This window comes from Eschrichtius robustus, chromosome 6, assembly GCF_028021215.1.
Source record: "Eschrichtius robustus isolate mEscRob2 chromosome 6, mEscRob2.pri, whole genome shotgun sequence".
Taxonomy (NCBI): Eukaryota; Metazoa; Chordata; class Mammalia; order Artiodactyla; family Eschrichtiidae; genus Eschrichtius; species Eschrichtius robustus.
In genome coordinates, this window is record NC_090829.1 from 522,344 (window position 1) to 547,812 (window position 25,469).

Genomic DNA, 25,469 nt, shown 5'->3' on the forward strand with positions numbered 1-25,469 from the left:
TGGCCACGGTAGCGTCAGGACAAGTATGACTGGTGATGCGGTAAGAGACAACTTATGGAAAAGATGGTGCTTTCAACAGGGCGGGAGGAACACTGGGTCACAGTGTGCCGGGAAACACTGAGATACTTGTGGGTGGCAGGACTTGCACAGACGCTAGCTAGAGCTAGGAACAGTGGCTTTACCATCTTGGGGTTTCAATGCTGGTTGCTCCAGCGAAATCTCGGAGCCCAGGGACCGGCAGCGGAACGTCCACAGGGAGGCCACTGGTGGACTGTGCATAAACACACCTGCGGGCTCTCAGGATGTCCTGGCTGCCATGCTGATCAAAGCTTCTACTCTCCCAAGCAAGCTTACCCCACCTGGATTGTCCAGGAGGGAGCCGGTCCAAGTCTGGAAGCCAGTGCCTTCTGGGAGGAGCCAGCAAATCCCATGTTTCTGTGATTATCTCAGCCAAAATTTCCACCTTCTCGGGAAAAACCACCCTGATCCAACAAGACGGTCACGCCCCCCCCCCCCGATGTCTGGCACTTGAGGACAAGGGACCAGGAACTGCACCTCCTCAGGACATCCTCTTGGGCCTCCTGGGACTTGCACACTCCTACTAGCCCTGGTGGCATCCGTCCACGGGTACCACCTGACAACCGCCCTTAGTGGGTGGGTGCAGAAAATCAAACACACAGATCACACAAACACACATGCCCCAGGCATATTTTCACGAATTGGTGGTGTAATTACTCCAATTCCCAACTGTTTCTAAATAAGCTCACTGTCCTCATGTTAATCCACGTGGTGGCAAAAGAACACATTAGAGATGGTTCTGTGTTTCTGTGTGTTTTTTTTGTTTGTTTGCTTCTAAGTTTTCAATTCTCTGCAGCCCAAACGCCCCGAAAATGTTGGGATGGTTGTATTTGGAATCCAAAGCATTCCTTTCAAACCAAGCTGTGTCATCATCCATCATATAACTTGCTTCATATCCGTCTCCTTCTTCCTCCTCTTCTTCTTCTTCCTCCTCCTCCTCCTCCTCTTCTTCTTCCTCTCTTCTTCTTCTTCCAGATGCCAGTTGACCAGTGAATGTGAAACCGACTTCATCTTGTGGACGCCAAGGACAAGCACTGAAATTAAGTTCCTTGGCTTGTGAAACCTACACATGTGGCCTGCCCCTTTCTCTGGTCTCTCCATGGCATGTGAGCAAGGGGGTGGGTTTCAGGGTACCTCTGAAAAAGTCCCGAACTGTTGAGGACCATGGGTAGACCCTAGATAAGCAGTCAAGCTTAGTGTGTGAATTATCGGGAACTCAAACCCCAGCCAAGGAAATGCTTTAAGAGTGCGAGGCAATGACGTCCTGGTGGTGATGAACGAAGTGGGAAACGTACTCGAGGAAAGCTAGGCTCCAGGTTCTCTCTCCATTTTGGAAAGTACAGTGACACAGCTAAGCGTGAGGGATTCAGAGTTGGGGAATTCCACGGAGAGCAAAAGTATGTGTGGAATGTGAAAAGGTGTGAAAACGAGAGAGCACTGGACCCCAAGCATTCTGGGAAAGGATGACGAGGGCGGCAGCTTCAAAGGGACCTGGGAGCCTCCCAACAGGCCTTCCATTCCAACGCCCACTTGCCTCACGGGATTCCTTCCAGGTTCTCAATGTGCAAGGAAGGGTTCCCCACCATCTGCGGCTATTTACATAAATAGGGGCGGGGCATCCTCACCCATTATAAATCCTGAGCTTCTCAGCACTGAGCAGTTGGCCAGCAGCTTCCGTGCCATCCGTGTGGGTCTCCCACCATGGATTCGTCCAGCTCGTCCGGCACATACAGCAGCTCCACAGGTACGTTGCCCTCAGCATCTGGGCTCTGGGGTTGGGTCCTCCAAATACACTCATGCACCTCCCCACCCCAAGGGTTGATCACCACGAAGGTTGAAGTTTCCCAATGACCACCAATTGGCACGGACAGATATGCTGGGACATGTTTCTGGAATCAGTTGGGCCAAAGGATGCACCTTGGTTTGGGCAATTCACGTACATATTTCTGGTTTGATGGTTCGTTTCTTTTCCTTCTTGAAATCGACATGGAAGTAGGTAGGCCTGTTGCCTGACAATGGCTTCTCTACCAAAAATCCCAGCCTGTGGTTGCAGTGAACGGAACACGAGTGTTTGAAAACGTTCCCAACTAAACTGACACTTTTTTCCAGTTGACCATGTTTGGGATTTTGTGTTGGTTTCCCATGTTCTATTCTTGCTGTTGTTACGGATTTGCTCTCTTTGGTTTCGTGTTCCATTTGAACTGGTTAACTTCCATGGTGTCCATGGAAAGGATCCACATCCAGTATGTATTAAGAATACAAGAAAAAGAGAGTTTTTCTTTGAGCACACCTGAAAGCTAGAGCCTGGGAAACAGAGATTCCAGGAGCACTCGAACTGTCTCTCATTGGACTCCAAGGTAGCCAGTGCAGGAGCCTCTGGAAAGGCAAAATCCGCAGTGTGACACGTTCGTTCCTTGAGTGCTTTCCAAAGATTTTCCTTGGAGCTGGCAGGAAGGAAGGGCTCTTTTAAAGGAAGTCCCCGTTGGGGGTCCGTAACCCTTGCCTTGCCTTGTCTCCTTCCAGCGCGAGACCTGGAGACGACCCTACGTCACCAGCTGCCAGCTGCTAGAGCGGGTGGCCCTTGCAGAAGGGTTGGTGTTGTCCTAGACTTGGAGAGAGTTCAGGAAACTCAAATCTCAAGGATGTGCAGGACGTGCCTGAAACCACATCCACCCTGGCCATCACGCCCGGCTCCCGCCTTAGAAGGCAGGAAACCAACACGCATCTATTCCCTTGCCACCAGAAAGACGCAACCTCAAATAGGACAGGGATGGCGGCAGCCCTTCAAGGCTGCCCAACTGAAAGAATAGCACACACACACGGCGAGTCAGCAAGACCTTGGTGCCTGGAAAGGGAAACTCATCTTCCGAAGTATACTCGGCTGTTGTGGGTGTGTGGGTGGGCGGGCGCCATCAGACGGGGCCCCACGTTGCTCCTTATCTCAAAAATGTGGGTCTTCTTAACAATCTCTTAGTGCGTTCTGTGTTGGGGGTTGGCTTGTGTGTTTGTTTGGCTTCGTTTGGCTTTCGTCTCGTTTCCTTTCAAATAGTGAAAGCGGATGTGCCCTGTGCGTATGACAGGCCAGAAGCCGGGCTCCTCTCGTTAGCTTAGAGTTCAAGGTAAATCTGGTAGGAGCCATCAAGACTTTCTGAGGCCTCCACAGGTGGAAAATCCTTCAACCGATTTAGGTCACGTTAGCCTGTTTTCCTAGGGATTTCCCCTTCTGCTTGCATGGCGCCCTGTGGATCCTTGGCAATTGGTGGGGGGATCCCCATAGCCTTGACCCTCAGCTTAGCTTGAGCCCACAGGGTTCCACTCAGCGTTGCTTTCAGGGTGTGCCCACGGTTATTCCAAATGCAGAGTCTTCCCCTGGCTTACAGATTTTTCACGTGGCACAAGGGCCAGCGCTGTGCCGGTACCATTGGTGTGCACCTCCATGGATTCGCCCCTGACACATTCCCCCTTTTCTCTCCCACAGGCCGACTCTCAAGACCATCGCGAAGGAGGAGGCTGGTTCTGAGGCTGAGTCAGAAGGACACCCTGCAAGCACTCTTTCAACAGAACCCCTACCCCGGGATAACGACCAGAGAACGGCTGGCACGAGAACTGGGCATTCCAGAAAGCAGAATTCAGGTACGTCCGAGTCTCTCGATCCATTCTCCCTCTCGGGGTCCATGTCCAGACGCAAGTCGCCCTACGCCAGCTGGAGTCCTTGCCCTTGGGGCTTCCTCTTCTGGGTGCTCCAGACAGCAGGGACTCGAATCTTGGCAAGGACGGTGGCTCCCTTTCGAAAGCGTGGCCAGACTGAGCTGTGTGGCGAGAGGTCCATTCAAATGGGTGGTCAAGAATAAAGGGCGAGGGGCCAAGGAAGCAGGAGGGCCTGGTGGTGCCAGGGAGGTGTTCCCTTGATGGCTGGCCTCCGAGGAACTAGCCGTGCTGAAGACTTCCCTCTCTGGGCAGGCTGGAGAGGAGTCACCAAAGGTAGGAACACATCGCCTGCGACCTTACAAAGCGTCGCCAAAGACTGATTGGCTTTCCCTACGAACACGTTTTCTCAGGGTGTCACATTTTCCACACACCACCGTCAGAAACGTCTAAAAACATGCACACACACACGCACACAAGCACAGGTCCACACTGCGGTTCGGCCTCGGGGAATGAGGTAGCATGCACACGGCTTCACTGTTGAAGACAAGGACACATATTCTGAAGATGGGGAGCGGGTACATAAGAGTCTCCTGACCTAAGAGTGATGGAGGCATGTAGTCCCTGAGAAGTGACTGTCAATGAGTAGTTCCCAGGCAGCATGGGAAGTGTGGTTTTCATGGGGGCACTTGCTAATGGATATGATTGCGTGTTATGAGACAGTACTGCCTGTGGGGACATAAGAGAGACAGGGAACCATGAATCGGGCATGGACCGTGCCAAAGGGGAGGCAAAGAGAGCAAATGAGGGAAAGGAGATTGAGCCTGAGAGCCTGGGACAGAGACAGAGTGAGGGCAAGGCAGGCAGGCAGGCAGGTGCGCCGGCGGGCGGGTGGCAACAGAGACAGACGTCAACAGGTAGATGCGGAGAATCGTAGATGGGGACCAAAAGACCCACAGAGAAACTGCTAGTTTTGATGAGGAGGGGTGGGGCGGGTGAGAGGGAGAGAGAGAGGTAGCTATCCATCCCATTCTGACTGTGGGAAAGCAAGCATTGTCTCCTCCTGTGTCACAAGTCATTACTCTGCACACCAGTAAGGTGACGCGAAGAGGAAGGATTATTTTCACGGACACAGATTGTGTATTCTGGAATCTGGTGCACTTCTTCAGAGGTGAAAGCGGGAGTCTACATTCTACCTGCCAGTGAGAGTTCAGTCCCTTTGACTCGTAAATATTTCCACTGGGGGCAGATGGGCCATACTGGGTCTCCATTAGTCGGCTTGTTCTGGCTGGCTGGCTGGCTGGCTGGCGCGTTTGTGCGTTTGTTTTATGGTGCATCCTGCAATCGGTCTTGGAAGTACGTGCATAAGCATTGAATGACAAGGCTTTCTTTCTTTGTACCCAGGTTTGGTTTCAAAACCAACGAAGAAGACGCCTAAAGCAGAGCCGATTGCTGTCGGAGAATGCCTTCAAAGGGGGGCAGTCGCAGCCGCTGCGGCCGCCACCACCTCAGGCTTTGACTCGAGGTAAGTACCCAGCAATCCAAAGGCATTTCCCCAGAGCATCCCCTTGAGACACAATCATCTCTGAACGTGGATGACCGTGGGAGGCCAGGAACGCTTCAGAGAGGAAACCATGATATCTTGGCTTCTTGCCCCATTCCTGTTCCACACAGGAGCATCATGCCCCTGTTGGAGGGTGGGGAGATGCATGGCCAGGAAGGCTTGGAATCTTCGGGTCCGGAACCTGCCCGGATGTGCAGAAATCCCTTCTTCCATCACATGGGGCATTTTCACATAGCACTGAATAAGATGTATCGATGTATCGATCTTGATCTATGACATACCACTTCCTACATACCACACACTGCATCTGCTGTGAATGTGCTGCAATTGGCCTGAATGTCCTCTCTTCTCTGTGTGTTCTTCTTCAGAAAGCTTGGGAAGAGAGGCCAGGCGAAAGAGGACTTTCATCTCTCCTTCTCAAACAAGGGTCCTTGTGCAAGCCTTTGAGAGGGATCGATTTCCATCTATTGCTGCCAGGGAAGAATTGGCTCACCAGACAGGAATTCCTGAACCTCGAATCCAGGTAAGTTCTCCACCAGTGGGTGGGACTTGGCTTCTCCCACGAGGAAGGAGTGTTAAACCTTGTGACGGGTTGCTGCTGGATATAGGTAGGCTTGGCGAGGGGGGATTGGGAGGAGGTTCCCTTCGTCCTACGAATACACTAAGGGAGCTGATCTGAAGGCATCCCTTTCCGGAAGAGGAGAGGGCAATGGAAGTCCTGGGCAGCCAGGGAGGGGCCTGAGGTTGTAGCCGGTCAATGACGGCTCTCCTCAAAGCCAGGGGTGGGGAGGGGTGGGGTGGGTCCTGTGTTGCCCTGACGTCCTCCCGCATTTTCAAGAGCCAAGGCGAAAGCTCTAGGTAAAATGGCCCTTAGATGAGGCCCACCAGTACTTGCCATGGACCTGACAGATTGGAGGGCAGGGCAGGGCAGGGCAGGGCGGGCCGTGGCGGGGCCGGCCAGGGATGGGGCGGCGGCAAGTAGATCTGGACTGTTGCGCTGCTAATGTTCCTGTCTCCCCATATGGTTCCCTAGATATGGTTCCAGAACCGAAGAGCTCGGCACCCAAAGCAGAGCGCTAGTGGGCCTGTGAATGCCCTGGCCGAAGGACCAGATGCCACGTCAGCCGTGACTGCCCTGTCGGACCAAAGCCCCCCGCCCACTGTCCATAGCAGCTCTCATCGTTATCCTCCCTCTCATGCACCCGAGAGCACGCAATCCTTTGCTGCGGCCACTCCTGTTTTCTCCCCCACCTTTCTTCTGCCAGGGGCTGCCCCTGGGTGCTGTGTGGGCCACCCGTTGATGTTCATCGTGGTCCAGCCCAGCCTGGCAGCACTTCAGGGATGCCAGAACCCGCAGCCTCTTCCGGCCACAGTTCCGTGGGGCGAAGGGACACATGCTGTCATCGCCAGTGGGCAGCCTGCCCAGGGGGCCATCGTGCCGCCTGCACCGCCAGAGACACACTTTTGGCCGCAGCAGCCAACCTCAAGTGAAGAGACATCTCCCCAGCTGGAGCAACAGCCCCAGCACTCAGCCCTTCCAGGCTCTTCAAGCCTCCTGGACGAACTCTTGTCAGACGCGGACATTCTGGACAAGGCAGGCCCTTTTCCGAATGCGGACGCAGAGGAAGAGGAACTTGCGGCAACCCTGGAAGCCCCCCTCAGCGAGGAAGAATTCCAGGCCTTGCTCGACATGCTGCCAGGCTCCCCAGTGCCACAGGCTTAGGGGGAGGTAGGAAGACCTTCCCCCGAGCCCCGTTCAAGCCTCCTTTCCCGGGAGGCAGAGCCACGGGCGAGAGAAAGGAGAAGGAACAAGCAACGCTCATGATACTGTCTGGCAGGGCGACCAAGGCAAGAAGACTGTCGACGGCAACTGCGTTGTGTCTACGAGCAATGCCATGCTCCACACGGACTGTCAGGAAGCATGGGCACCAGGAGGGCCACCACCTCTGAAGCCTCAAGGAATTCTAGCCTTTCAGTGACAACGAGGAGGACCCAAGGCTGAACTGGATTTCCCCGTTGTATGTGACATTCCATTGATCCAATCAATAAATCTTGGCACTCAGTTCAAGTTCTTGGTTGTGCTTTGGTCGCTTTGTATTCTCCCGCGTTTCCTCGGGGAGGTGAAATCCCTCCCTTGGCCTGGGACAGCACGGGAAGGTGGTCCAGACGCCCCTGTCTAGTCCCGTAGCTTGTAGCCACAAACACACCCTAGTGGAAGCACGTAAACAGTCTCTCAGTGACAACCTTCACTTGGTTTCTGGGTGCATGGTGTGGAAGGGTTCCTCAGGGTATCGCCCTCTGCGCACAAGGACAGAACTATGCAAACACTTTCATTGCCAGAGTTCATAGTAACAACTGTGCCCGGTTTATTATGCAGGCAAATAATCTCTCTCCGTCCCTTTCTCTCTCTCATTGTCTGTCTACGGCCACACACCACACGCGCACACCTCTCAAAAGATAAGCCGTGTTACAACTAAAGCGATGCACAAAGGAACTGAAAAACCAAATGCCTGTGGCATCTTAACGTCGTGGCAGGTGATCCCTCCCACTGCTTCTTTCAAAAATATTTTCGAATACATGTGCCTCGTACACTCTGTGTTGAGTGATTCTCGATTGGCTCAATCCGTGCTCCCCATGTCCAGCATGGGTGTGTCAGCGGCACGAAGTAGGAAAATAATCTGAGAGTTGCCACTTGAATGTGTATACGCCGATGTATCTGACTCTCTAGCTACTACTGCATCCGGGTCTCTAGCTCTATAGTGTGTATACCTCTGCAGACACATCTAGTCCTCAGCTCCCTCCCAGTCACTCCTCTGTCTTAGGCTCCCCTTTCTCCAGAGCTCTAGAGCAATATACAGCCCTCTCTCTCTGTCTCTCTGTCTCTCTCTCTCTCTTCCTCTCTCTCTCTCTCTCCTTCTTTTCCTTGGGCAGAAAGGAAACGTCAGTTTCAAGGGCCACACAGGTGGCATAGGGCTTCTGGGAAAAGAATCTGGCCACGGTAGCGTCAGGACAAGTATGACTGGTGATGCGGTAAGAGACAACTTATGGAAAAGATGGTGCTTTCAAAAGGGCGGGAGGAACACTGGGTCACAGTGTGCCGGGAAACACTGAGATCCTTGTGGGTGGCAGGACTTGCACAGACGCTAGCTAGAGCTAGGAACTGTGGCTTTACCATCTTGGGGTTTCAATGCTGGTTGCTCCAGCGAAATCTCGGAGCCCAGGGACCGGCAGTGGAACGTCCACAGGGAGGCCACTGGTGGACTGCGCATAAACACACCTGCGGGCTCTCAGGATGTCCTGGCTGCCATGCTGATCAAAGCTTCTACTCTCCCAAGCAAGCTTACCCCACCTGGCTTGTCCAGGAGGGAGCCGGTCCAAGTCTGGAAGCCAGTGCCTTCTGGGAGGAGCCAGCAAATCCCATGCTTCTGTGATTATCTCAGCCAAAACTTCCACCTTCTCGGTAAAAACTACCCTGATCCAACAAGGTGTTCACGCCCCCCCCCAATCTCTGGCACTTGAGGACAAGAGACCAGGACCTGCACCTCCTCAGGACATCCTCCTGGGCCTCCTGGGACTTGCAGACTCCTACTAGCCCCGGTGACATCCGTCCACGGGTACCACCTGACAACCGCCCTTAGTGGGTGGGTGCAGAAAATCAAACACACAGATCACACAAACACACACGCCCCAGGCATATTTTCACGAATTGGTGGTGTAATTCCTCCAATTCCCAACTGTTTCTAAATAAGCTCACTGTCCTCATGTTAATCCACGTGGTGGCAAAAGAACACATTTGAGATGGTTCTGTGTTTCTGTGTGTTTTTTTTGTTTGTTTGCTTCTAAGTTTTCAATTCTCTGCAGCCCAAACGCCCCGAAAATTTTGGGATGGTTGTATTTGGAATCCAAAGCATTCCTTTCAAACCAAGCTGTGTCATCATCCATCATATAACTTGCTTCATATCCCTCTCCTTCTTCCTCCTCTTCTTCTTCTTCCTCCTCTTCCTCCTCCTCTTCTTCTTCCTCTCTTCTTCTTCTTCCAGATGCCAGTTGACCAGTGAATGTGAAACCGACTTCATCTTGTGGACGCCAAGGACAAGCACTGAAATTAAGTTCCTTGGCTTGTGAAACCTACACATGTGGCCTGCCCCTTTCTCTGGTCTCTCCATGGCATGTGAGCAAGGGGGTGGGTTTCAGGGTACCTCTGAAAAAGTCCCGAACTGTTGAGGACCATGGGTAGACCCTAGATAAGCAGTCAAGCTTAGTGTGTGAATTATCGGGAACTCAAACCCCAGCCAAGGAAATGCTTTAAGAGTGCGAGGCAATGACGTCCTGGTGGTGATGAACGAAGTGGGAAACGTACTCGAGGAAAGCTAGGCTCCAGGTTCTCTCTCCATTTTGGAAAGTACAGTGACACAGCTAAGCGTGAGGGATTCAGAGTTGGGGAATTCCACGGAGAGCAAAAGTATGTGTGGAATGTGAAAAGGTGTGAAAACGAGAGAGCACTGGACCCCAAGCATTCTGGGAAAGGATGACGAGGGCGGCAGCTTCAAAGGGACCTGGGAGCCTCCCAACAGGCCTTCCATTCCAACGCCCACTTGCCTCACGGGATTCCTTCCAGGTTCTCAATGTGCAAGGAAGGGTTCCCCACCATCTGCGGCTATTTACATAAATAGGGGCGGGGCATCCTCACCCATTATAAATCCTGAGCTTCTCAGCACTGAGCAGTTGGCCAGCAGCTTCCGTGCCATCCGTGTGGGTCTCCCACCATGGATTCGTCCAGCTCGTCCGGCACATACAGCAGCTCCACAGGTACGTTGCCCTCAGCATCTGGGCTCTGGGGTTGGGTCCTCCAAATACACTCATGCACCTCCCCACCCCAAGGGTTGATCACCACGAAGGTTGAAGTTTCCCAATGACCACCAATTGGCACGGACAGATATGCTGGGACATGTTTCTGGAATCAGTTGGGCCAAAGGATGCACCTTGGTTTGGGCAATTCACGTACATATTTCTGGTTTGATGGTTCGTTTCTTTTCCTTCTTGAAATCGACATGGAAGTAGGTAGGCCTGTTGCCTGACAATGGCTTCTCTACCAAAAATCCCAGCCTGTGGTTGCAGTGAACGGAACACGAGTGTTTGAAAACGTTCCCAACTAAACTGACACTTTTTTCCAGTTGACCATGTTTGGGATTTTGTGTTGGTTTCCCATGTTCTATTCTTGCTGTTGTTACGGATTTGCTCTCTTTGGTTTCGTGTTCCATTTGAACTGGTTAACTTCCATGGTGTCCATGGAAAGGATCCACATCCAGTATGTATTAAGAATACAAGAAAAAGAGAGTTTTTCTTTGAGCACACCTGAAAGCTAGAGCCTGGGAAACAGAGATTCCAGGAGCACTCGAACTGTCTCTCATTGGACTCCAAGGTAGCCAGTGCAGGAGCCTCTGGAAAGGCAAAATCCGCAGTGTGACACGTTCGTTCCTTGAGTGCTTTCCAAAGATTTTCCTTGGAGCTGGCAGGAAGGAAGGGCTCTTTTAAAGGAAGTCCCCGTTGGGGGTCCGTAACCCTTGCCTTGCCTTGTCTCCTTCCAGCGCGAGACCTGGAGACGACCCTACGTCACCAGCTGCCAGCTGCTAGAGCGGGTGGCCCTTGCAGAAGGGTTGGTGTTGTCCTAGAGTTGGAGAGAGTTCAGGAAACTCAAATCTCAAGGATGTGCAGGACGTGCCTGAAACCACATCCACCCTGGCCATCACGCCCGGCTCCCGCCTTAGAAGGCAGGAAACCAACACGCATCTATTCCCTTGCCACCAGAAAGACGCAACCTCAAATAGGACAGGGATGGCGGCAGCCCTTCAAGGCTGCCCAACTGAAAGAATAGCACACACACACGGCGAGTCAGCAAGACCTTGGTGCCTGGAAAGGGAAACTCATCTTCCGAAGTATACTCGGCTGTTGTGGGTGTGTGGGTGGGCGGGCGCCATCAGACGGGGCCCCACGTTGCTCCTTATCTCAAAAGAGTTTGTCTTCTTAACAATCTCCTAGTGCGTTCTGTGTTGGGGGTGGGCTTGTGTATTTGACTGGCTTCGTTTGGCTTTCGTCTCGTTTCCTTTCAAATAGTGAAAGCGGATGTGCCCTGTGCGTATGACAGGCCAGAAGCCGGGCTCCTTCCGTTAGCATAGAGTTCAAGGTAAATCTGGTAGAAGCCATCAAGACTTTCTGAGGCCTCCACAGGTGGACAATCCTTCCACCCATTTTGGTCACGTTAGCCTGTTTTTCTAGGGCTTTCCCCTTCTGCTTGCATGGCGCCCTGTGGATCCTTGGCGATTGTTGGGGGATCCCCATAGCCTTGACCCTCAGCTTAGCTTGAGCCCACAGGGTCCCACTCAGCGTGGCTTTCAGGGTGTGCCCACGGTTTTTCCAAATGCAGAGTCTTCCCCTGGCTTACAGATTTTTCACGTGGCACAAGGACCAGCGCTGTGCCGGTACCATTGGTTTGCACCTCCATGGATTCGCCCCTGACACATTCCCCCTTTTCTCTCCCACAGGCCGACTCTCAAGACCATCGCGAAGGAGGAGGCTGGTTCTGAGGCTGAGTCAGAAGGACACCCTGCAAGCACTCTTTCAACAGAACCCCTACCCCGGGATAACGACCAGAGAACGGCTGGCACGAGAACTGGGCATTCCAGAAAGCAGAATTCAGGTACGTCCGAGTCTCTCGATCCATTCTCCCTCTCGGGGTCCATGTCCAGACGCAAGTCGCCCTACGCCAGCTGGAGTCCTTGCCCTTGGGGCTTCCTCTTCTGGGTGCTCCAGACAGCAGGGACTCGAATCTTGGCAAGGACGGTGGCTCCCTTTCGAAAGCGTGGCCAGACTGAGCTGTGTGGCGAGAGGTCCATTCAAATGGGTGGTCAAGAATAAAGGGCGAGGGGCCAAGGAAGCAGGAGGGCCTGGTGGTGCCAGGGAGGTGTTCCCTTGATGGCTGGCCTCCGAGGAACTAGCCGTGCTGAAGACTTCCCTCTCTGGGCAGGCTGGAGAGGAGTCACCAAAGGTAGGAACACATCGCCTGCGACCTTACAAAGCGTCGCCAAAGACTGATTGGCTTTCCCTACGAACACGTTTTCTCAGGGTGTCACATTTTCCACACACCACCGTCAGAAACGTCTAAAAACATGCACACACACACGCACACAAGCACAGGTCCACACTGCGGTTCGGCCTCGGGGAATGAGGTAGCATGCACACGGCTTCACTGTTGAAGACAAGGACACATATTCTGAAGATGGGGAGCGGGTACATAAGAGTCTCCTGACCTAAGAGTGATGGAGGCATGTAGTCCCTGAGAAGTGACTGTCAATGAGTAGTTCCCAGGCAGCATGGGAAGTGTGGTTTTCATGGGGGCACTTGCTAATGGATATGATTGCGTGTTATGAGACAGTACTGCCTGTGAGGACATAAGAGAGACAGGGAACCATGAATCGGGCATGGACCGTGCCAAAGGGGAGGCAAAGAGAGCAAATGAGGGAAAGGAGATTGAGCCTGGGAGCCTGGGACAGAGACAGAGTGAGGGCAAGGCAGGCAGGCAGGCAGGTGCGCCGGCGGGCGGGTGGCAACAGAGACAGACGTCAACAGGTAGATGCGGAGAATCGTAGATGGGGACCAAAAGACCCACAGAGAAACTGCTAGTTTTGATGAGGAGGGGTGGGGCGGGTGAGAGGGAGAGAGAGAGGTAGCTATCCATCCCATTCTGACTGTGGGAAAGCAAGCATTGTCTCCTCCTGTGTCACAAGTCATTACTCTGCACACCAGTAAGGTGACGCGAAGAGGAAGGATTATTTTCACGGACACAGATTGTGTATTCTGGAATCTGGTGCACTTCTTCAGAGGTGAAAGCGGGAGTCTACATTCTACCTGCCAGTGAGAGTTCAGTCCCTTTGACTCGTAAATATTTCCACTGGGGGCAGATGGGCCATACTGGGTCTCCATTAGTCGGCTTGTTCTGGCTGGTTGGCTGGCTGGCTGGCGCGTTTGTGCGTTTGTTTTATGGTGCATCCTGCAATCGGTCTTGGAAGTACGTGCATAAGCATTGAATGACAAGGCTTTCTTTCTTTGTACCCAGGTTTGGTTTCAAAACCAACGAAGAAGACGCCTAAAGCAGAGCCGATTGCTGTCGGAGAATGCCTTCAAAGGGGGGCAGTCGCAGCCGCTGCGGCCGCCACCACCTCAGGCTTTGACTCGAGGTAAGTACCCAGCAATCCAAAGGTATTTCCCCAGAGCATCCCCTTGAGACACAATCATCTCTGAACGTGGATGACCGTGGGAGGCCAGGAACGCTTCAGAGAGGAAACCATGATATCTTGGCTTCTTGCCCCATTCCTGTTCCACACAGGAGCATCATGCCCCTGTTGGAGGGTGGGGAGATGCATGGCCAGGAAGGCTTGGAATCTTCGGGTCCGGAACCTGCCCGGATGTGCAGAAATCCCTTCTTCCATCACATGGGGCATTTTCACATAGCACTGAATAAGATGTATCGATGTATCGATCTTGATCTATGACATACCACTTCCTACATACCACACACTGCATCTGCTGTGAATGTGCTGCAATTGGCCTGAATGTCCTCTCTTCTCTGTGTGTTCTTCTTCAGAAAGCTTGGGAAGAGAGGCCAGGCGAAAGAGGACTTTCATCTCTCCTTCTCAAACAAGGGTCCTTGTGCAAGCCTTTGAGAGGGATCGATTTCCATCTATTGCTGCCAGGGAAGAATTGGCTCACCAGACAGGAATTCCTGAACCTCGAATCCAGGTAAGTTCTCCACCAGTGGGTGGGACTTGGCTTCTCCCACGAGGAAGGAGTGTTAAACCTTGTGACGGGTTGCTGCTGGATATAGGTAGGCTTGGCGAGGGGGGATTGGGAGGAGGTTCCCTTCGTCCTACGAATACACTAAGGGAGCTGATCTGAAGGCATCCCTTTCCGGAAGAGGAGAGGGCAATGGAAGTCCTGGGCAGCCAGGGAGGGGCCTGAGGTTGTAGCCGGTCAATGACGGCTCTCCTCAAAGCCAGGGGTGGGGAGGGGTGGGGTGGGTCCTGTGTTGCCCTGACGTCCTCCCGCATTTTCAAGAGCCAAGGCGAAAGCTCTAGGTAAAATGGCCCTTAGATGAGGCCCACCAGTACTTGCCATGGACCTGACAGATTGGAGGGCAGGGCAGGGCAGGGCAGGGCGGGCCGTGGCGGGGCCGGCCAGGGATGGGGCGGCGGCAAGTAGATCTGGACTGTTGCGCTGCTAATGTTCCTGTCTCCCCATATGGTTCCCTAGATATGGTTCCAGAACCGAAGAGCTCGGCACCCAAAGCAGAGCGCTAGTGGGCCTGTGAATGCCCTGGCCGAAGGACCAGATGCCACGTCAGCCGTGACTGCCCTGTCGGACCAAAGCCCCCCGCCCACTGTCCATAGCAGCTCTCATCGTTATCCTCCCTCTCATGCACCCGAGAGCACGCAATCCTTTGCTGCGGCCACTCCTGTTTTCTCCCCCACCTTTCTTCTGCCAGGGGCTGCCCCTGGGTGCTGTGTGGGCCACCCGTTGATGTTCATCGTGGTCCAGCCCAGCCTGGCAGCACTTCAGGGATGCCAGAACCCGCAGCCTCTTCCGGCCACAGTTCCGTGGGGCGAAGGGACACATGCTGTCATCGCCAGTGGGCAGCCTGCCCAGGGGGCCATCGTGCCGCCTGCACCGCCAGAGACACACTTTTGGCCGCAGCAGCCAACCTCAAGTGAAGAGACATCTCCCCAGCTGGAGCAACAGCCCCAGCACTCAGCCCTTCCAGGCTCTTCAAGCCTCCTGGACGAACTCTTGTCAGACGCGGACATTCTGGACAAGGCAGGCCCTTTTCCGAATGCGGACGCAGAGGAAGAGGAACTTGCGGCAACCCTGGAAGCCCCCCTCAGCGAGGAAGAATTCCAGGCCTTGCTCGACATGCTGCCAGGCTCCCCAGTGCCACAGGCTTAGGGGGAGGTAGGAAGACCTTCCCCCGAGCCCCGTTCAAGCCTCCTTTCCCGGGAGGCAGAGCCACGGGCGAGAGAAAGGAGAAGGAACAAGCAACGCTCATGATACTGTCTGGCAGGGCGACCAAGGCAAGAAGACTGTCGACGGCAACTGCGTTGTGTCTACGAGCAATGCCATGCTCCACACGGACTGTCAGGAAGCATGGGCACCAGGAGGGCCACCACCTCTGAAGCCTCAAGGAATTCTAGCCTTTCAGTGACAACGAGGAGGACCCAAGGCTGAACTGGATTTCCCCGTTGTATGTGACATTCCATTGATCCAATCAATAAATCTTGGCACTCAGTTCAAGTTCTTGGTTGTGCTTTGGTCGCTTTGTATTCTCCCGCGTTTCCTCGGGGAGGTGAAATCCCTCCCTTGGCCTGGGACAGCACGGGAAGGTGGTCCAGACGCCCCTGTCTAGTCCCGTAGCTTGTAGCCACAAACACACCCTAGTGGAAGCACGTAAACAGTCTCTCAGTGACAACCTTCACTTGGTTTCTGGGTGCATGGTGTGGAAGGGTTCCTCAGGGTATCGCCCTCTGCGCACAAGGACAGAACTATGCAAACACTTTCATTGCCAGAGTTCTTAGTAACAACTGTGCCCGGTTTATTATGCAGGCAAATAATCTCTCTCCGTCCCTCTCTCTCTCTCATTGTCTGTCTACGGCCACACACCACACGCGCACACCTCTCAAAAGATAAGCCGTGTTACAACTAAAGCGATGCACAAAGGAACTGAAAAACCAAATGCCTGTGGCATCTTAACGTCGTGGCAGGTGATCCCTCCCACTGCTTCTTTCAAAAATATTTTCGAATACATGTGCCTCGTACACTCTGTGTTGAGTGATTCTCGATTGGCTCAATCCGTGCTCCCCATGTCCAGCATGGGTGTGTCAGCGGCACGAAGTAGGAAAATAATCTGAGAGTTGCCACTTGAATGTGTATACGCCGATGTATCTGACTCTCTAGCTACTACTGCATCCGGGTCTCTAGCTCTATAGTGTGTATACCTCTGCAGACACATCTAGTCCTCAGCTCCCTCCCAGTCACTCCTCTGTCTTAGGCTCCCCTTTCTCCAGAGCTCTAGAGCAATATACAGCCCTCTCTCTCTGTCTCTCTGTCTCTCTCTCTCTCTTCCTCTCTCTCTCTCTCTCCTTCTTTTCCTTGGGCAGAAAGGAAACGTCAGTTTCAAGGGCCACACAGGTGGCATAGGGCTTCTGGGAAAAGAATCTGGCCACGGTAGCGTCAGGACAAGTATGACTGGTGATGCGGTAAGAGACAACTTATGGAAAAGATGGTGCTTTCAACAGGGCGGGAGGAACACTGGGTCACAGTGTGCCGGGAAACACTGAGATCCTTGTGGGTGGCAGGACTTGCACAGACGCTAGCTAGAGCTAGGAACTGTGGCTTTACCATCTTGGGGTTTCAATGCTGGTTGCTCCAGCGAAATCTCGGAGCCCAGGGACCGGCAGCGGAACGTCCACAGGGAGGCCACTGGTGGACTGCGCATAAACACACCTGCGGGCTCTCAGGATGTCCTGGCTGCCATGCTGATCAAAGCTTCTACTCTCCCAAGCAAGCTTACCCCACCTGGATTGTCCAGGAGGGAGCCGGTCCAAGTCTGGAAGCCAGTGCCTTCTGGGAGGAGCCAGCAAATCCCATGTTTCTGTGATTATCTCAGCCAAAACTTCCACCTTCTCGGGAAAAACCACCCTGATCCAACAAGACGGTCACGCCCCCCCCCCCCCCCGATGTCTGGCACTTGAGGACAATGGACCAGGAACTGCACCTCCTCAGGACATCCTCTTGGGCCTCCTGGGACTTGCACACTCCTACTAGCCCCGGTGACATCCGTCCACGGGTACCACCTGACAACCGCCCTTAGTGGGTGGGTGCAGAAAATCAAACACACAGATCACACAAACACACACGCCCCAGGCATATTTTCACGAATTGGTGGTGTAATTACTCCAATTCCCAACTGTTTCTAAATAAGCTCACTGTCCTCATGTTAATCCACGTGGTGGCAAAAGAACACATTAGAGATGGTTCTGTGTTTCTGTGTGGTTTTTTTGTTTGTTTGCTTCTAAGTTTTCAATTCTCTGCAGCCCAAACGCCCCGAAAATTTTGGGATGGTTGTATTTGGAATCCAAAGCATTCCTTTCAAACCAAGCTGTGTCATCATCCATCATATAACTTGCTTCATATCCCTCTCCTTCTTCCTCCTCTTCTTCTTCTTCCTCCTCTTCCTCCTCCTCTTCTTCTTCCTCTCTTCTTCTTCTTCCAGATGCCAGTTGACCAGTGAATGTGAAACCGACTTCATCTTGTGGACGCCAAGGACAAGCACTGAAATTAAGTTCCTTGGCTTGTGAAACCTACACATGTGGCCTGCCCCTTTCTCTGGTCTCTCCATGGCATGTGAGCAAGGGGGTGGGTTTCAGGGTACCTCTGAAAAAGTCCCGAACTGTTGAGGACCATGGGTAGACCCTAGATAAGCAGTCAAGCTTAGTGTGTGAATTATCGGGAACTCAAACCCCAGCCAAGGAAATGCTTTAAGAGTGCGAGGCAATGACGTCCTGGTGGTGATGAACGAAGTGGGAAACGTACTCGAGGAAAGCTAGGCTCCAGGTTCTCTCTCCATTTTGGAAAGTACAGTGACACAGCTAAGCGTGAGGGATTCAGAGTTGGGGAATTCCACGGAGAGCAAAAGTATGTGTGGAATGTGAAAAGGTGTGAAAACGAGAGAGCACTGGACCCCAAGCATTCTGGGAAAGGATGACGAGGGCGGCAGCTTCAAAGGGACCTGGGAGCCTCCCAACAGGCCTTCCATTCCAACGCCCACTTGCCTCACGGGATTCCTTCCAGGTTCTCAATGTGCAAGGAAGGGTTCCCCACCATCTGCGGCTATTTACATAAATAGGGGCGGGGCATCCTCACCCATTATAAATCCTGAGCTTCTCAGCACTGAGCAGTTGGCCAGCAGCTTCCGTGCCATCCGTGTGGGTCTCCCACCATGGATTCGTCCAGCTCGTCCGGCACATACAGCAGCTCCACAGGTACGTTGCCCTCAGCATCTGGGCTCTGGGGTTGGGTCCTCCAAATACACTCATGCACCTCCCCACCCCAAGGGTTGATCACCACGAAGGTTGAAGTTTCCCAATGACCACCAATTGGCACGGACAGATATGCTGGGACATGTTTCTGGAATCAGTTGGGCCAAAGGATGCACCTTGGTTTGGGCAATTCACGTACATATTTCTGGTTTGATGGTTCGTTTCTTTTCCTTCTTGAAATCGACATGGAAGTAGGTAGGCCTGTTGCCTGACAATGGCTTCTCTACCAAAAATCCCAGCCTGTGGTTGCAGTGAACGGAACACGAGTGTTTGAAAACGTTCCCAACTAAACTGACACTTTTTTCCAGTTGACCATGTTTGGGATTTTGTGTTGGTTTCCCATGTTCTATTCTTGCTGTTGTTACGGATTTGCTCTCTTTGGTTTCGTGTTCCATTTGAACTGGTTAACTTCCATGGTGTCCATGGAAAGGATCCACATCCAGTATGTATTAAGAATACAAGAAAAAGAGAGTTTTTCTTTGAGCACACCTGAAAGCTAGAGCCTGGGAAACAGAGATTCCAGGAGCACTCGAACTGTCTCTCATTGGACTCCAAGGTAGCCAGTGCAGGAGCCTCTGGAAAGGCAAAATCCGCAGTGTGACACGTTCGTTCCTTGAGTGCTTTCCAAAGATTTTCCTTGGAGCTGGCAGGAAGGAAGGGCTCTTTTAAAGGAAGTCCCCGTTGGGGGTCCGTAACCCTTGCCTTGCCTTGTCTCCTTCCAGCGCGAGACCTGGAGACGACCCTACGTCACCAGCTGCCAGCTGCTAGAGCGGGTGGCCCTTGCAGAAGGGTTGGTGTTGTCCTAGACTTGGAGAGAGTTCAGGAAACTCAAATCTCAAAGATGTGCAGGACGTGCCTGAAACCACATCCACCCTGGCCATCACGCCCGGCTCCCGCCTTAGAAGGCAGGAAACCAACACGCATCTATTCCCTTGCCACCAGAAAGACGCAACCTCAAATAGGACAGGGATGGCGGCAGCCCTTCAAGGCTGCCCAACTGAAAGAATAGCACACACACACGGCGAGTCAGCAAGACCTTGGTGCCTGGAAAGGGAAACTCATCTTCCGAAGTATACTCGGCTGTTGTGGGTGTGTGGGTGGGCGGGCGCCATCAGACGGGGCCCCACGTTGCTCCTTATCTCAAAAGAGTTTGTCTTCTTAACAATCTCCTAGTGCGTTCTGTGTTGGGGGTGGGCTTGTGTATTTGACTGGCTTCGTTTGGCTTTCGTCTCGTTTCCTTTCAAATAGTGAAAGCGGATGTGCCCTGTGCGTATGACAGGCCAGAAGCCGGGCTCCTTCCGTTAGCATAGAGTTCAAGGTAAATCTGGTAGAAGCCATCAAGACTTTCTGAGGCCTCCACAGGTGGACAATCCTTCCACCCATTTTGGTCACGTTAGCCTGTTTTTCTAGGGCTTTCCCCTTCTGCTTGCATGGCGCCCTGTGGATCCTTGGCGATTGTTGGGGGATCCCCATAGCCTTGACCCTCAGCTTAGCTTGAGCCCACAGGGTCCCACTCAGCGTGGCTTTCAGGGTGTGCCCACGGTTTTTCCAAATGCAGAGTCTTCCCCTGGCTTACAGATTTTTCACGTGGCACAAGGACCAGCGCTGTGCCGGTACCATTGGTTTGCACCTCCATGGATTCGCCCCTGACACATTCCCCCTTTTCTCTCCCACAGGCCGACTCTCAAGACCATCGCGAAGGAGGAGGCTGGTTCTGAGGCTGAGTCAGAAGGACACCCTGCAAGCACTCTTTCAACAGAACCCCTACCCCGGGATAACGACCAGAGAACGGCTGGCACGAGAACTGGGCATTCCAGAAAGCAGAATTCAGGTACGTCCGAGTCTCTCGATCCATTCTCCCTCTCGGGGTCCATGTCCAGACGCAAGTCGCCCTACGCCAGCTGGAGTCCTTGCCCTTGGGGCTTCCTCTTCTGGGTGCTCCAGACAGCAGGGACTCGAATCTTGGCAAGGACGGTGGCTCCCTTTCGAAAGCGTGGCCAGACTGAGCTGTGTGGCGAGAGGTCCATTCAAATGGGTGGTCAAGAATAAAGGGCGAGGGGCCAAGGAAGCAGGAGGGCCTGGTGGTGCCAGGGAGGTGTTCCCTTGATGGCTGGCCTCCGAGGAACTAGCCGTGCTGAAGACTTCCCTCTCTGGGCAGGCTGGAGAGGAGTCACCAAAGGTAGGAACACCTCGCCTGCGACCTTACAAAGCGTCGCCAAAGACTGATTGGCTTTCCCTACGAACACGTTTTCTCAGGGTGTCACATTTTCCACACACCACCGTCAGAAACGTCTAAAAACATGCACACACACACGCACACAAGCACAGGTCCACACTGCGGTTCGGCCTCGGGGAATGAGGTAGCATGCACACGGCTTCACTGTTGAAGACAAGGACACATATTCTGAAGATGGGGAGCGGGTACATAAGAGTCTCCTGACCTAAGAGTGATGGAGGCATGTAGTCCCTGAGAAGTGACTGTCAATGAGTAGTTCCCAGGCAGCATGGGAAGTGTGGTTTTCATGGGGGCACTTGCTAATGGATATGATTGCGTGTTATGAGACAGTACTGCCTGTGAGGACATAAGAGAGACAGGGAACCATGAATCGGGCATGGACCGTGCCAAAGGGGAGGCAAAGAGAGCAAATGAGGGAAAGGAGATTGAGCCTGGGAGCCTGGGACAGAGACAGAGTGAGGGCAAGGCAGGCAGGCAGGCAGGTGCGCCGGCGGGCGGGTGGCAACAGAGACAGACGTCAACAGGTAGATGCGGAGAATCGTAGATGGGGACCAAAAGACCCACAGAGAAACTGCTAGTTTTGATGAGGAGGGGTGGGGCGGGTGAGAGGGAGAGAGAGAGGTAGCTATCCATCCCATTCTGACTGTGGGAAAGCAAGCATTGTCTCCTCCTGTGTCACAAGTCATTACTCTGCACACCAGTAAGGTGACGCGAAGAGGAAGGATTATTTTCACGGACACAGATTGTGTATTCTGGAATCTGGTGCACTTCTTCAGAGGTGAAAGCGGGAGTCTACATTCTACCTGCCAGTGAGAGTTCAGTCCCTTTGACTCGTAAATATTTCCACTGGGGGCAGATGGGCCATACTGGGTCTCCATTAGTCGGCTTGTTCTGGCTGGCTGGCTGGCTGGCTGGCGCGTTTGTGCGTTTGTTTTATGGTGCATCCTGCAATCGGTCTTGGAAGTACGTGCATAAGCATTGAATGACAAGGCTTTCTTTCTTTGTACCCAGGTTTGGTTTCAAAACCAACGAAGAAGACGCCTAAAGCAGAGCCGATTGCTGTCGGAGAATGCCTTCAAAGGGGGGCAGTCGCAGCCGCTGCGGCCGCCACCACCTCAGGCTTTGACTCGAGGTAAGTACCCAGCAATCCAAAGGCATTTCCCCAGAGCATCCCCTTGAGACACAATCATCTCTGAACGTGGATGACCGTGGGAGGCCAGGAACGCTTCAGAGAGGAAACCATGATATCTTGGCTTCTTGCCCCATTCCTGTTCCACACAGGAGCATCATGCCCCTGTTGGAGGGTGGGGAGATGCATGGCCAGGAAGGCTTGGAATCTTCGGGTCCGGAACCTGCCCGGATGTGCAGAAATCCCTTCTTCCATCACATGGGGCATTTTCACATAGCACTGAATAAGATGTATCGATGTATCGATCTTGATCTATGACATACCACTTCCTACATACCACACACTGCATCTGCTGTGAATGTGCTGCAATTGGCCTGAATGTCCTCTCTTCTCTGTGTGTTCTTCTTCAGAAAGCTTGGGAAGAGAGGCCAGGCGAAAGAGGACTTTCATCTCTCCTTCTCAAACAAGGGTCCTTGTGCAAGCCTTTGAGAGGGATCGATTTCCATCTATTGCTGCCAGGGAAGAATTGGCTCACCAGACAGGAATTCCTGAACCTCGAATCCAGGTAAGTTCTCCACCAGTGGGTGGGACTTGGCTTCTCCCACGAGGAAGGAGTGTTAAACCTTGTGACGGGTTGCTGCTGGATATAGGTAGGCTTGGCGAGGGGGGATTGGGAGGAGGTTCCCTTCGTCCTACGAATACACTAAGGGAGCTGATCTGAAGGCATCCCTTTCCGGAAGAGGAGAGGGCAATGGAAGTCCTGGGCAGCCAGGGAGGGGCCTGAGGTTGTAGCCGGTCAATGACGGCTCTCCTCAAAGCCAGGGGTGGGGAGGGGTGGGGTGGGTCCTGTGTTGCCCTGACGTCCTCCCGCATTTTCAAGAGCCAAGGCGAAAGCTCTAGGTAAAATGGCCCTTAGATGAGGCCCACCAGTACTTGCCATGGACCTGACAGATTGGAGGGCAGGGCAGGGCAGGGCAGGGCGGGCCGTGGCGGGGCCGGCCAGGGATGGGGCGGCGGCAAGTAGATCTGGACTGTTGCGCTGCTAATGTTCCTGTCTCCCCATATGGTTCCCTAGATATGGTTCCAGAACCGAAGAGCTCGGCACCCAAAGCAGAGCGCTAGTGGGCCTGTGAATGCCCTGGCCGAAGGACCAGATGCCACGTCAGCCGTGACTGCCCTGTCGGACCAAAGCCCCCCGCCCACTGTCCATAGCAGCTCTCATCGTTATCCTCCCTCTCATGCACCCGAGAGCACGCAATCCTTTGCTGCGGCCACTCCTGTTTTCTCCCCCACCTTTCTTCTGCCAGGGGCTGCCCCTGGGTGCTGTGTGGGCCACCCGTTGATGTTCATCGTGGTCCAGCCCAGCCTGGCAGCACTTCAGGGATGCCAGAACCCGCAGCCTCTTCCGGCCACAGTTCCGTGGGGCGAAGGGACACATGCTGTCATCGCCAGTGGGCAGCCTGCCCAGGGGGCCATCGTGCCGCCTGCACCGCCAGAGACACACTTTTGGCCGCAGCAGCCAACCTCAAGTGAAGAGACATCTCCCCAGCTGGAGCAACAGCCCCTGCACTCAGCCCTTCCAGGCTCTTCAAGCCTCCTGGACGAACTCTTGTCAGACGCGGACATTCTGGACAAGGCAGGCCCTTTTCCGAATGCGGACGCAGAGGAAGAGGAACTTGCGGCAACCCTGGAAGCCCCCCTCAGCGAGGAAGAATTCCAGGCCTTGCTCGACATGCTGCCAGGCTCCCCAGTGCCACAGGCTTAGGGAGAGGTAGGAAGACCTTCCCCCGAGCCCCGTTCAAGCCTCCTTTCCCGGGAGGCAGAGCCACGGGCGAGAGAAAGGAGAAGGAACAAGCAACGCTCATGATACTGTCTGGCAGGGCGACCAAGGCAAGAAGACTGTCGACGGCAACTGCGTTGTGTCTACGAGCAATGCAATGCTCCACACGGACTGTCAGGAAGCATGGGCACCAGGAGGGCCACCACCTCTGAAGCCTCAAGGAATTCTAGCCTTTCAGTGACAACGAGGAGGACCCAAGGCTGAACTGGATTTCCCCGTTGTATGTGACATTCCATTGATCCAATCAATAAATCTTGGCACTCAGTTCAAGTTCTTGGTTGTGCTTTGGTCGCTTTGTATTCTCCCGCGTTTCCTCGGGGAGGTGAAATCCCTCCCTTGGCCTGGGACAGCACGGGAAGGTGGTCCAGACGCCCCTGTCTAGTCCCGTAGCTTGTAGCCACAAACACACCCTAGTGGAAGCACGAAAACAGTCTCTCAGTGACAACCTTCACTTGGTTTCTGGGTGCATGGTGTGGAAGGGTTCCTCAGGGTATCGCCCTCTGCGCACAAGGACAGAACTATGCAAACACTTTCATTGCCAGAGTTCTTAGTAACAACTGTGCCCGGTTTATTATGCAGGCAAATAATCTCTCTCCGTCCCTTTCTCTCTCTCATTGTCTGTCTACGGCCACACACCACACGCGCACACCTCTCAAAAGATAAGCCGTGTTACAACTAAAGCGATGCACAAAGGAACTGAAAAACCAAATGCCTGTGGCATCTTAACGTCGTGGCAGGTGATCCCTCCCACTGCTTCTTTCAAAAATATTTTCGAATACATGTGCCTCGTACACTCTGTGTTGAGTGATTCTCGATTGGCTCAATCCGTGCTCCCCATGTCCAGCATGGGTGTGTCAGCGGCACGAAGTAGGAAAATAATCTGAGAGTTGCCACTTGAATGTGTATACGCCGATGTATCTGACTCTCTAGCTACTACTGCATCCGGGTCTCTAGCTCTATAGTGTGTATACCTCTGCAGACACATCTAGTCCTCAGCTCCCTCCCAGTCACTCCTCTGTCTTAGGCTCCCCTTTCTCCAGAGCTCTAGAGCAATATACAGCCCTCTCTCTCTGTCTCTCTGTCTCTCTCTCTCTCTCTTCCTCTCTCTCTCTCTCTCCTTCTTTTCCTTGGGCAGAAAGGAAACGTCAGTTTCAAGGGCCACACAGGTGGCATAGGGCTTCTGGGAAAAGAATCTGGCCACGGTAGCGTCAGGACAAGTATGACTGGTGATGCGGTAAGAGACAACTTATGGAAAAGATGGTGCTTTCAACAGGGCGGGAGGAACACTGGGTCACAGTGTGCCGGGAAACACTGAGATCCTTGTGGGTGGCAGGACTTGCACAGACGCTAGCTAGAGCTAGGAACTGTGGCTTTACCATCTTGGGGTTTCAATGCTGGTTGCTCCAGCGAAATCTCGGAGCCCAGGGACCGGCAGCGGAACGTCCACAGGGAGGCCACTGGTGGACTGCGCATAAACACACCTGCGGGCTCTCAGGATGTCCTGGCTGCCATGCTGATCAAAGCTTCTACTCTCCCAAGCAAGCTTACCCCACCTGGATTGTCCAGGAGGGAGCCGGTCCAAGTCTGGAAGCCAGTGCCTTCTGGGAGGAGCCAGCAAATCCCATGTTTCTGTGATTATCTCAGCCAAAACTTCCACCTTCTCGGGAAAAACCACCCTGATCCAACAAGACGGTCACGCCCCCCCCCCCGATGTCTGGCACTTGAGGACAATGGACCAGGAACTGCACCTCCTCAGGACATCCTCTTGGGCCTCCTGGGACTTGCACACTCCTACTAGCCCCGGTGACATCCGTCCACGGGTACCACCTGAC

General features: G+C 53.5%; 3 protein-coding genes across 3 annotated transcripts; all 3 read left to right on the forward strand.

Moving 5' to 3' along the window:
• The first annotated feature begins 1,779 nt into the window (after positions 1 to 1,779).
• LOC137766675 (double homeobox protein 4-like protein 4) lies at positions 1,780 to 7,010 on the forward strand. Its single transcript, XM_068547272.1, has 4 exons — positions 1,780 to 1,822; positions 3,557 to 3,711; positions 5,128 to 5,248; positions 6,553 to 7,010. The coding sequence occupies exons 1-4, from the start codon at positions 1,780 to 1,782 to the stop codon at positions 7,008 to 7,010; spliced, it is 777 nt and encodes a 258-aa protein (XP_068403373.1).
• Positions 7,011 to 10,053: 3,043 nt separating this feature from the next.
• On the forward strand, positions 10,054 to 15,283 carry LOC137766676 (double homeobox protein 4-like protein 4). Its single transcript, XM_068547273.1, has 4 exons — positions 10,054 to 10,096; positions 11,830 to 11,984; positions 13,401 to 13,521; positions 14,826 to 15,283. The coding sequence occupies exons 1-4, from the start codon at positions 10,054 to 10,056 to the stop codon at positions 15,281 to 15,283; spliced, it is 777 nt and encodes a 258-aa protein (XP_068403374.1).
• Positions 15,284 to 18,332: 3,049 nt separating this feature from the next.
• On the forward strand, positions 18,333 to 23,562 carry LOC137766677 (double homeobox protein 4-like protein 4). The gene is made up of 4 exons (XM_068547274.1): positions 18,333 to 18,375; positions 20,109 to 20,263; positions 21,680 to 21,800; positions 23,105 to 23,562. Exons 1-4 carry the CDS (start codon positions 18,333 to 18,335, stop codon positions 23,560 to 23,562), a joined length of 777 nt encoding a protein of 258 aa, XP_068403375.1.
• The last annotated feature ends 1,907 nt before the right edge of the window (positions 23,563 to 25,469 follow it).